Source organism: Phyllostomus discolor, chromosome 2, assembly GCF_004126475.2.
Source record: "Phyllostomus discolor isolate MPI-MPIP mPhyDis1 chromosome 2, mPhyDis1.pri.v3, whole genome shotgun sequence".
NCBI classification, from domain to species: domain Eukaryota; kingdom Metazoa; phylum Chordata; class Mammalia; order Chiroptera; family Phyllostomidae; genus Phyllostomus; species Phyllostomus discolor.
Genome location: NC_040904.2, coordinates 59,552,216 through 59,564,247, shown reverse-complemented (window position 1 = coordinate 59,564,247; position 12,032 = coordinate 59,552,216). Strand labels below are relative to the sequence as shown.

Genomic DNA, 12,032 nt, shown 5'->3' with positions numbered 1-12,032 from the left:
CCAGACTCAAATCTCAGGATTGTCACTTTTTTTCTGTGTGATAACTCTGCATAATGTATGTTTCCTCAGGATCTTAGTTTTTCCATCTATAAAATGGGCATGATAAAGCTTACCTAAAGGTATGTTGAGAAAATTAGATGTGATAACCTAAGTTAAACGTCAGGTACTTCCCTTTCCCCTACATGTATTACTAACAATCTTTATACAATCACGATGTATATTTGGGAAATAGGATTTGAAAGAGAGGACCAGGTTGTGCCTGGACAATTGAAATCTATGTGACAATGGAGTTTCACTTTTGTTCATATTTGTTTTTGTATCATATATAAATGTGTTTTTGGTGCAACTTTCCAGACTGAGCTATGGCCCCATGTGCCTTATGAAGCCTTGTCTGACTTCTTAAATAGAATATACCAATCCCTCCTTAATACCTCTTATCTTGGGTACTTGACTATCTAAACTTCTATCATAGCACAGTGCCTGAAAGGCTCAAATGTGTAGCTTTTTATATCTGTCTTCCCCATCCTAAGCATAACCTCCTTAAAGCCCCGAGCAGTGAATTCTTTGAAGTTAGTTAGGACGTTGTTCAATTTTTCTTCTTCTTGGCTTATCAAAGACACTGGACAAATACCTATTGGATGTTTTAAATGACTAAGGTTTTATATTACTTATTATTTAGATTTTTTTCTTGATTTTTATGTTTAGAATATCCTAAGTCCACTCTCACCATTGAGAACATTTGTGAATAAAATCTAGGTCATAAATGAATGAAAATTTTGTTCAGTTTATCATATTAGAACAGCAGTCTCTTTTCCAAAGGATCTTTTCTTGAATAATTTTTGAAATTGCTGAATTATATAAAGTTAAATAGGGTTTATTCCTATTGTATGTCTAAGAATTTTTGTGATATACTTACATGTGTGAAAATTCAGAAAGGGAACACATTACTTATGAAAAAATATAAGAAAATTATTAACTTTCAGATTATCCCTCAGACCTGAGGGAACTGTATTAGATTTGAGCCTTAATTTCACCTATCAGGCAATCGGTCACTTCCTCAAATGTCTATTTTGAAAACTGAGTAGAGCATGGGGAGGACATTTGTCAGATACAACCCAATTAATGCTAGATGACAGAAGTAACTGAAATTTTCTTAACACATTTATTAATTAGGAAAGTTGACCTTATAATTCATAGTACTGGCTATTATAGCTAACAAGTCTTTTAGGGCATTCTAAAGGAACACACAGTATTTATGATTGTAGGGAATACTAATATATACCTGAAAGAGGAATGTTTGAATATGGCATTTGTCTTATGTGAATTAATATTTGTGAAGGAACAAGATTTCCACTGACAGCATCATACATGGATACAAAAGTGCACACCCAAACTAAAATGGAAGAGAGATGCAGTGGAAAACTTTTGATGGCTCCACAAGTGTCTTTAACAGAAGCAAATATGTTAATATTACATAAGCATAAATATATTAAAAACACATGAGTGGGGGTAAAAGTCATATTTCAAAATGAATATATTAAAATTATTTTACGTTTAATGCATGTAATTTAAAATAGGCATATGTCACTGAAAGTTTACATATTAATGTTAGTCAAGAGCTTATTTTGAAACTTCTTTATGGGAAACTAAGAATTGGTTTTATATCAATTATTGCTTTGTATTAGGGTATATGTAGTGATTTGCAGAGTTTCTCAGTCTCATGGATCCTATAACATTTTGTGTGTGAGTTCTTGCAAGAAAACACTTCAGGAAATGTAATTCCTATTCTGAGAGAGCTTGTCTAGGGAGTTCTTTGTCTCTGAGCCACCTCCATGCTTCTTTGAAACAGCTGATCAGTTAGACTCAGATGGTCTACCTCTAGGAATGGTCAGGTTGTCCCAGTGCAGCACGGAAACTTACACTCAGGTCAGGGTCTTCTAACATTATTCCTGGCCTTTCAGAGGAGAGCTCTGAGTGCTCTGAAACACTTCCATCATAGAGTGGGCTGTCTCTCATCATAGAGTGGGCTGTCTCTAGGGAGGAAGGGTTTCTCACTTCTTAAAAATAGTTAAAAGTGATCCAAAACCAGAATTTCCACTAAATAAATGGTTAAATATTTTTATAATTATTTTTTTAAAAAGAAAATCTCAGTAACCATCTAGAGCACATCTCACTTTCTAGATAATAAAAATAGTTTCATTCCATAAGAGCTTTGGACACATAATGTCATTTAATTTTCTCAGCCAACCTGTGAGGTGGGTAGTATAATGTACATTTTCCAGACAGAAAACTGAGGCCACTAGAAATTAAGATGATTGCTCTAAATCTAAGAGCAAAGTGGCATGACTGGGATGAGCCCACAGCCACTGCTTCCAAAGCCCATCCTCTGACCTTGTGACTTTCTCAAGTCACATGTCTAGAAGGTGGCTGAGCTAGATTGTGAACTGGGGTGTCCACCCTCCCTTCCAAGTGTCCTGTACCCTCCATTCCTTAAATTGCACACACACCCCCACAACACACTGCCACTAACACCAGACATTCTTGTTTGTGCAAGTTGCCCTGTGAATGACATTGGTCCTCTCAGAGAAATAAAACAGCATATGAGGAAAATTTCTTTTTGCTTACTTGACTTGATTTCTAATCATTAGTCAGGAATTATTAAACTACTGATTGAGAATGTTAGAGTATCTAAAATAGCTGTAATGAAAAGGAAAGACTGCACTTATAGGAAAGCACTTGGAAGTCCAAGGAGACCTATCTCCAACCCTCTCAGCATCACCCAGGCTCCAACCTCTCTGGCCTCAGTTTCCTGTGTTAAACATAAGAAGGTGGAAAGTTCTAGAAGGGCCCTTAAGTTAAAGCAACCCAAGACTTCAACATCTATTGTTAGTAGGGAGAGGAGAAATTGACTAGTGCTATTACTGCTATGTGAACTGAGTGAGGCTTTAGATATCCCTCTTGGAACATTTTAGCCAGTAAATGTTTATAGAAACAAAAACAGTACAAATGCCAACATTCTATATTTTAGGCAAGTCTAAATGAATGAAAAACCAGGTTAACACAAAATATCAATGAGATGATTTTTCTCTTTACCAAAAAGTTTCCACTGTAAGTATTGTCAATGCAATTATGTTATTTGTATATACAGGATCAAGCAAAAGTGGGTGTGTTGTTGTTTGTATGGAAAATAATCCAATAATTAATAAGTAATAATATAAAATGAACTGTGTTTTGTGTACTCACAACTATAAACCTACTTTTTTCCCACCCTGTGTGTGTATATATATATTTATATATATTTAGATCTATATAAAATATATATTTTATATGTAAATATATAATATATATAAAATATATATATTTAGGTCTATATAAATTATATATGTAATTTAAAATTATGTAGTATCCACCATTAAATCTTTTTTTAAGTATGTATATTTTCTTTAACTCAGCATATCTAAAATATTGTTATTTTATCATATAATCAATATAAAAGTTACCAAGGATATATTTTACCTTCTTCTTTCTGTACTAACTCTTTGAAACCTGGTGTGTATTTTACACTTATGTTACATCTGAATTTAGATTAACCACATTCCATGTGCTCAACAGCTACACATGGATAGTGGCTGATGTACTGGACAGCATAGTTTAGAACAATTGAAAATTAATTTTTTTGTACTAAACTTTTTTTTTTTAAAGTTTCTTTTTTTAAATATTTTATTTATTTATTTTTAGGGAGGGAAGGAAGGGAATGGGAGAGAAAGAGAGAGAGAGAGAGAGAGAGAGATCAATGTGCGGTTGCTGGGGGTTATGGCCTGCAACCCAGGAATGTACCCTGGCTGGGAATCGAACCTGGGACACTTTGGTTCCCAGCCCGCGCTCAATCCACTGAGCTACGCCAGCCAGGGCTTGTACTAAACTTTTAAACAAATGCATGAATATGGTCTGTATTGAATTTATGATGTGGATTAAAGTGGGGATCTATAATAAATCTAACTAAAAGTAACCTCATATGGTGATCTGAGCACAAATTGTTCACTGGGCAGATCATGGTGGGTATGCATGCAACAGGCCTAAAAAAAGCTTATCTTCCCCTTAACCGAGGTTGTAAGTCTCCTTGTGCATCTAGGTTAACAGCCTTTGGAAATGCCTGTTTTTCAGACCCACAGAGGTAGAACCTCCCTCAAGGAATCATCAAATCCTGTTAACTACCCTGTAATCCAATCACAGAGATTTCCTTGCCCTGCTTGCTTTCTTTCAGCCTTCATTTAATCTTCCTTATATTCCTTCCTTAATTCCCAATGAGTAAGAAAGAACACCAATGGTCCTTTTTTGATGCACTGGAGACCTTGCTTCCTGGCATGTCCTCAGTGTGGCTTCAATAAACTCATAAAAATTCTGTACAGGTTTGGATGCTTGCACATGGACAATGTTACAGTTATTCTCAGGAGGGAGGGACATGTAATAGAGGACAGGAGCACAGTGACTCTCAATTGAACCAATAATTTTAGTTTCTTTATAAAGTGATCTGAAGAAAATATGGCATTGAGCATAACTTCATAAAATTACAGGTGCTGTGTTCTGTTTTGACATTCCAATTTGAAATAATAGCTCACCTTAAGATAAATAAAACAACCACCCCCAAATTTATTTTTCATGTTTTCAGATGAAACACACAAAGTACACTTTACATCATTTTGTTTTAAGTAATTTTAGGTTCAGAAGTCTCTAAAAATTGCCAAATTTGGCAATATGGAATAACTTTAATTTATCATGGGTTTCAAGATACAAAATTTTTATGTTAAATAAAGTTATTGAGATCAGGTTGTATATGTTAGAGAACAGATGCTATAAATTGGTGTTTTTTTAAAGTGAATAGACAACAGGTTTGGAATATCTCTGGAAGAAGACTCAATAATTGGGAACAGCGGTAACCCATGGGGTTTAGGGGAGAAGAAGAGAAGAAACCAGAGTCTGGAGTCAGGAGTAGGAAGCTTCCTTTGTAGTCTTTGTTCTGTGAAAATGTTTTTCCTCAGCTAAATGAATAAATGCTAAAGAGGGACACTAGAGTGCAATGGTCATGGGCATGAATTACAGGCAGACCATTCTGGGTCTGAGTCCTTATTACTCCCTTTTGACCTTGGGAAGTTAATCTTCTGAGACCTCCATTTCCATTCTGTAAAATAAGGCTCAATAAAAGGTACCTGCCTGAGGGAGCCCATAATGTATAAGATTGTCTAATCAATAGTGAATAGGACATCAAATGTACATACTCTAGAAAATCAGATAACCCCAGATAGGTGGGTTATTACAATAGATAGTGCCCAGTACTTCACTGATGGGATACCCAGAAATCTCTTTTGCTTACATCCAGGTTTCAGATAATTTCCCACATCATTAGCAAGCACTTGTGATGTTATTATTATATCATAACATTTTTATTATCATATCCTGACACATTCATTTCTACAAATACAATATGGAAAGCATAATCCTGAGGAGGAAAACAAAAGTAAAAATGCTAACTCCCTTATGGCTGTCCAACACACCTGTTCTGTCCACATTGATAAAGAAATTTGTTTATGTATATGCTGTAAACCCTTCCCTTGAAATGGAAGATAAAAATATCTTCTAATCAGATGCACTTTAGTTCACCACTTGTCAGCTTTAAGACTCCCCTTTCTGTTGGGCTGTGGGAGCAGACCACTTCGGTAGGACCCCAGCTCTGTCCCCATCCACGGTGGGTCCTTGGTCAGGTGTGTACTAATGTCTGCTGAACCAGAGGAAAGAGGCACTAGGGGCTGGGAAGGGAGTAAAAATGGGTGGCTTGGGACATGGTGTTTAGAGACTTGGGTAGTAGCAACATGTTGCGGAAACATCTCTGGTAGACAAGGAGGTTCCTCCTTACCAATTATGCTAAAAGATACATAGAGATTACCTGCTTCCCCCACCCCACTTAAAATGGTAATGTCCTATATTTTGCACCTCAGCAATGCTAGGGAAGTGGGGACAGATGGCAGAGACAAGTGTTAGAGTCACAAAGATAATGTCATGTGCCTCAGATTCCCTATTTATAAAATGGGGTGTTCAATGTCTAACTGAAAGGTTTATGAGAATTGAAACTGTAAGTTTGGAAATCACCTGAAATCCCTCCTGAGTGTTCATTTACTTCATTCATCTAACAAGCGTTTATTGAGAACATTTGTCCTCGATACCTAAGGCACTTGGTATTACTCTCCCTTTCCTGGCACACTAATACATCTTCCCCCAAACCATGCAATGTCCCTATAAAAGGTAGCAAGTGCTATGATTAATTTTATAGCATAAAAAATATCACGATGAAGGAGTCTCCGTACTATATTTCTACTTTCAAGATTATTATTTCAAAAGAACTCTCTTCTTAAATACCCCTCAAACTAGCTGAAATGCCCAACCCAGAAATGCTCACACAAGGGGCATCCCTAGGGGCCCTCCTGAGGACTCTATAATGAAACACTCCTTTAGGGCCCGACTGAAATCTTCATGTCAACAGGCCTATCAGCCCTCTGGCCCTGCCTATGGGCAGGATGGACCCTTATCTATGTAAAAAGGATGCTGAAATGTGTCCCTGCCCCTAACATATTTCCTTAACAGTCTACCTTCATTTCCATTATTAAAGATGCTCTTTGAGTCAAGGCCTTCAAAAGGCTCTTATTACTTACTTACATACTTAACATGGATGAGCTGATGAAATTAATTAGCAGTCCCACTGAACCCTGAGAGATCAATGTTTAAAAAGGATCACAGGGCAGAAGAACCTCTAGTATGGGAGGAAGAGGTTGAGACCTGAAAATAAATCCGGGTCCTTGGAAGTGCCCCCTCTCTCTCTCACTTAGTCCAGCTCATTGAAGAAGGCAGAAGAGGGCAGATGGGGGCTGGGCTCCCATCTTGCTCTTCCTTGGAGGAGAGCGTATCTCCATTTTCTGGTCTCACCATGAACTTTCAATTACAATTTTTTTCAGGTCTACAGTCACCTCATCCTGCTTCTACTGGCGATTCTTGTTCCTGGTTTTACTACCCAAGGAAAGGAAAGAGAATGATGAAGCTGACTTCTGAAGGATATTCCAGAAAAATATAGCAAAGAAGAGGAGAGAGAGGGGCCAGGAAAGGAAGGGAAGGATAGAGAGGAAGGCCTTCAGACCTGCAACAGGCCTTAGCCCCATCCCCTGCACAAATGGCCTGGTGTGTTCATGCTCCGGGGCCTTTCTGCCCAGCAGGGTTTGTTGAACAATGTTCCACAGAAGCCCGGTGTTCCTTAAACACCTGGAGGAGAATGCTGTGAGCCTTTGGGACATAATTCAAATCTTTCCATGTTATAGCACCGATCAAATTATGCTGTTGCTTCTTTCTTTTTGTCTGATAAAATGTTTGTAAATACCTTTCTTCATAAAATGGTTATTGCTTTGCTCCAGACCCTCAGAACAATAAGGAAACAGGGCACCAGAGCAGCGACCTGGGTCCATGGTTCTTAGGGGCAGGACGGGGACACTAAACAAAGGCTCGCTCAGCCTTGCCTAGCGCAGGCCATCATGCCAAACGCACGCCTAGGACTGCCACGGTAATATTTTAATTTTTGATAAAGATGTAAGGTATGTACATACTTTTAGTGAATGCTATTTTTAAAATTTGGCAGCTGGATTACAAACAAACAAGACAAAAACAAGAAATGGTTCTGCCGTCCATCGGTTCCAGCACAGCCTGTGGACAATCAGCCAGTCATTTGGAGGTGTCACCCTCAATCACACCAAGGTCAGGTCATATCAGGTATTCAGGGATGAGTGGGTGGTTTAGGGAGCTCAGAGGGACAACTTGAACTGGACCCACCATATGTTTCAGATCATATTGACTCAACTGTTCTTGTAAAAACATGACTTTTCAGCCCTGGTTGGTTGGAGCGTCATCCCATAAATCAAAAGGTCATGAATTCAGTGTCTGGTCAGGGGGCACATGTTTAGGTTTCAGGTTTGGTCCCTAGTCAGGGTGCATAGGAGATGCAACCAATCAATGTTTCTCTTTTGCATTGATGTTTCTCTCCCTCTTCCTTCCTTCCTCTCTCTCTAAAATCAATAAGCATGTCCTCAGGTGAAGAAAAAAATAATAATAAAGTTTAAAAGTATGACTTTTCAGCCTCTGTCTTGGACTTAATCTAACTAGAAAACAAACTTTGTACAATACCTTGAATGTTATTTCACTTATCGCTCTCGTTGTATGTAAAACAAAAAATAAGAATAAACAAACAAAACCCCTTGTTTTAATGGGCTAATCTTCATCTCTATTCAGCATCAGGGAATGAGCTGGTAGATCTGTAAGAAGTGAGTCTTGTTTCTTTTCACCTAATTTCCTTAATTGCTGTTCTTTTTCAAATTCTCATCTTCAACTTATTCCTTCAAGTCTCCCAAGTTAAACAGAATTACATTTAAAAGTGAAAATTAGTTTTATATTTTTTCTATTTAATTCCTTAAAAATATCACATTTAATACACATAGTATAATCAGATCAAATTGTGGTTATTTTACAACTCTTTGTAAATTGTGATTTAAAGGTCATTATAATAATTCATGCTTACTTGGGACTCAAGATGATGTGAAGAAGGTGTGAACATTTTCTTTGCATGATCTTTGATCTCACATGGAAATCCATGTGGTATGAACAATGTACCAGCCTCAGCCCTTTGTATGTGCTCAGTAAATATTTTTGATGGCACAAATGAGCAAATATGGTTAGAAAGAATGATGACATGATTTTGTTTCAGAAGAAGAGCTCTCCCTTTAAGAAGTTCAGGTGAGTGTGTATAGTTTATCACTAGGGTACGTGAGTCTCTTAGGTGGACAACTGAACCTCGGGAGAGTGGAGCAGGAGCTGGCCTTATTCATCATCATGCTCTCATTCCAGTTCTATTTTGTCTTTGTCATATCAACTTCTTGAACTCTTAATACTTTTCTTTAATTTGTCTGAATAGAAAACTGGAATCTTCAGCAAACACAACACAATATCATTGAATTCTTCGTTAATATTGCTTGCATTCGTGGAGTTGAATGCATGTTTTTTTGTGTTGTTGTTGGAAAGGGAGATTATAAATGTTTAGAAAAAGTCAAGACTTCTTTCCATCAAAATAAGAATTTTGTGTGATAAAATCAAAGGGTTGAAAGAGAAAAGGAATAACTTTCCATGTTATTGAAAAATACAGCACATCTGTGTACCAACAAGCAGAGTGTGTCCCAAACTTAGGAAATTCTGATCTAGTCCAACTTCCTCCTATTACAGGTGAGCAAAGGAAGGCAAAGAGCAGCATAGTAACCTGCCCAGTTGTGGAAGTGAAGCCCGACCCTCCGTCCCAGAATTCTTCCCACCCCACCATAGAACAGTGATGCCTAATCTCTCTGTCCACTGCAAAAAGATGGGTGGCTACATGGAGGTAGAAGTCCTGAGGCAAAATCCAGGGAGAAGTGGGAAGAGCTGGGGACTGAGACAGAGACCTAGCAATGATGTGGATGGGGAATTTAGGGAGCTACTGGGAAGGGGATGTTCCCTTTTACTGATGGACCAGAAAAGGAAATGACTTGTCTAAGGTCTCAGGGCCTCTCATGGTGGAGGGAGCGGTCCAGTCCCCTTCTCAGCCTGCATTCTTTATATGGCACCATGCAGCTCTCTGGCTCAGACATCCCTGCTTGTTTTTAAAATCTAAAATGATACTCATTCCCTGTAAATCAGAGGGCATTTGTATGTTAAAATTTACTTTTATTGTTACTTTCCGTCCACAGGAAGGATTTAATTTCTATCCCTTTACCCGCTGTCCCCAGAGTCTTGCTTGGGGTTGGTTACTCATCTTCAGCTCAAAATGCCTAACACCAGGGGACAGTGTGCCCTGGAATAATTCTCGTGCCTGGCCCCCTGCCCTCCCCTTCCCCCCGCCCCGCCCCCATTACTCACCGCAAATCTTTTTCCACAGCTCTCGTTGCCACAGCACCCACAGCAGTCATTGTTCTTTAGGCCCAGGAACACCAGTGCGGGGAAGAGCATCTACGAGCAAGAGAAGCAACTCAGAATGGCTCTGAGATGTGAAAGGAAGGCTGATACCTGTCTGTGTGTGTGAGAAGTCACAGCTATGACCTGGAATTTGGTGGTCAAAGGGAATAACAGGGCATGGCTGATAGGGTGGGCAAGTGTTATTGAACATTTAGATGCCATTTGGTCATGCTGCAGTTTCAATGGATCAAGATTTCAATATCTGACAACATGAATTTACATTTAGATGGTAGGTTAGGAAAAGAAAAAAAATGTGTCCTCAATTGTCATGAAAAGTACCTCTCTCTAAAGCAGAAGTTCCCAATCTCTATTGAGAAAAAAAGGTAAGAAATCCATGCATGGATGGAAGAAGATTCTACTGACACCTGCCTATCTGGGTGGTGTTTAGTCAATCAGTTGGCTAGAAAGTGTATTTCTACATGCACCCCCCCACATACTGCTCTCACCATGGTGCTCTGACAGCACCATGTCCTGTCAGAATAAAGAAATTCTGTGGCCTTTAGATAATTCCTGGAACTTAATTGAACCTCGAGAACTACCAGCCCAAGTTTAAATTACTTAGTAAATTTGGGGGGCATGGTGTCCTTGTCAGGTGCTAATGGAGAAGGGAAAAATTAAGGCATCGACTTCATTCATCATGCAATGCTTAGGCTGTTGTTAGCAATGAAGTATCCTGATGGTCAATAAGTGCTCAATTTTAGAAGAATGGGGTAAAAATCTCCTCGAGGAGGATTTTAAGGTTTTCCTACTTACCAAGACCCCGCTTCCTAATACTCCTCCAAAAAACCAGACCTCTTCCGAAAGGTATTTGTTGTCGTCTATCACTTTTCCTCCAGGGAAAAATAACAGAATGTTAGCCAGACAGCCAAAAACAGAGAGGGGAATCAGCGTGCCCCCCAGGCACTTGGCACAGCCCCCGGTGCACATGCTGGAAGAGTACAGGGACGGGCCGGGAGAAATTCTCTTCACTGCCTCCTTCACAGTGTCTCTTCAAAGTTGTTGGCCGGAGGGTTCTAGTAAATGTCCCCAATTCAATCCGTATTTGGAGTGGAGAAGCAAATCAGCCTGTGAACTGTGTCCGTGGACTTGCTTCAGCTTCTCAAATACAGCAGAACCTCGATGACGATGGATATTTATACATTCTCCCTGACCTGGAGCCCCCCCTTTTTGTTTTTGCACTCCCATAAATGAGATTATGTTCAGTGCAATCATTTTGCCATGGAGACCAATAACCTCTGTTAATAATCCACCTATGCAGACAAGACACTCACATTGTTGCAATCGGGCACAGGGCTGGAACAAACAGCATTTGGAACTACTGCACCTTTAATCTGGCAGTGTCCCTGCCCAAATAAAGAAAATATTTTTCCCAGGCTCTTTATAAATCACTGTATAAATTCAATTACAACCTAGCTAAACTGATGTTTCTGAAGTACTTCGTGGTGGACAGTGTGTGTCTTTGTTTTTTCCACTGCAAGCCTGAAATGTAAGGATTATTCAAAAGAGATTCTGTTTTCTTCAATACAAAGGTAAGAATTTGATGGCCTAGTTGACTAACACTAAATTCAGGCCTATAGGACTTTTTAAACAATAAAATCTGTGTAACTATTCATTTTATTGCCTGACTGCTGTATTTCTATACCTGTTACTGCATCAAGTTCTATCTCCTTTCCTACATGATATGGTGGAATTAGAAAACGTTTTCGCAATCATCCTGTTCAGCTACATCTTCCATGAAGGAATAAAAACCTCTGCCTTCTAAGGGGAAAGGAATGTTGGTGTCGGGTAGAAGAGAGAAAGGACACTGTTGAGTAGACTGGAGGCCAAGCAGGCAAAGTTGGAAGGGCAGCTAGGGAATGAAGGAGGCAGTAAGATGGACCCCTACTGCAAACTCTGCAATGGCCAGGGTCAAGATTCAGTTACTAACTTGTGACACTTTGTGTCACTGAAGAAGCTCTCTGTCA

General features: G+C 39.0%; 1 protein-coding gene across 1 annotated transcript in view; it reads right to left on the bottom strand.

Moving 5' to 3' along the window:
• LOC114491008 (transmembrane 4 L6 family member 4) overlaps nt 1–11,257 on the bottom strand; it is a 31,776-nt gene extending 20,519 nt beyond the window's left edge. The window contains exons 1-2 of the mRNA XM_028505153.2: nt 10,822–11,257; nt 9,973–10,062 (exon numbers count right to left, since the gene is read on the bottom strand). Of these exons, the coding sequence (XP_028360954.1) occupies nt 9,973–10,062; nt 10,822–10,995 (264 nt within the window). The 5' untranslated portion in view covers nt 10,996–11,257. The remainder of the gene's footprint in view (nt 1–9,972; nt 10,063–10,821) is intronic.
• Nucleotides 11,258–12,032: the final 775 nt, after the last annotated feature.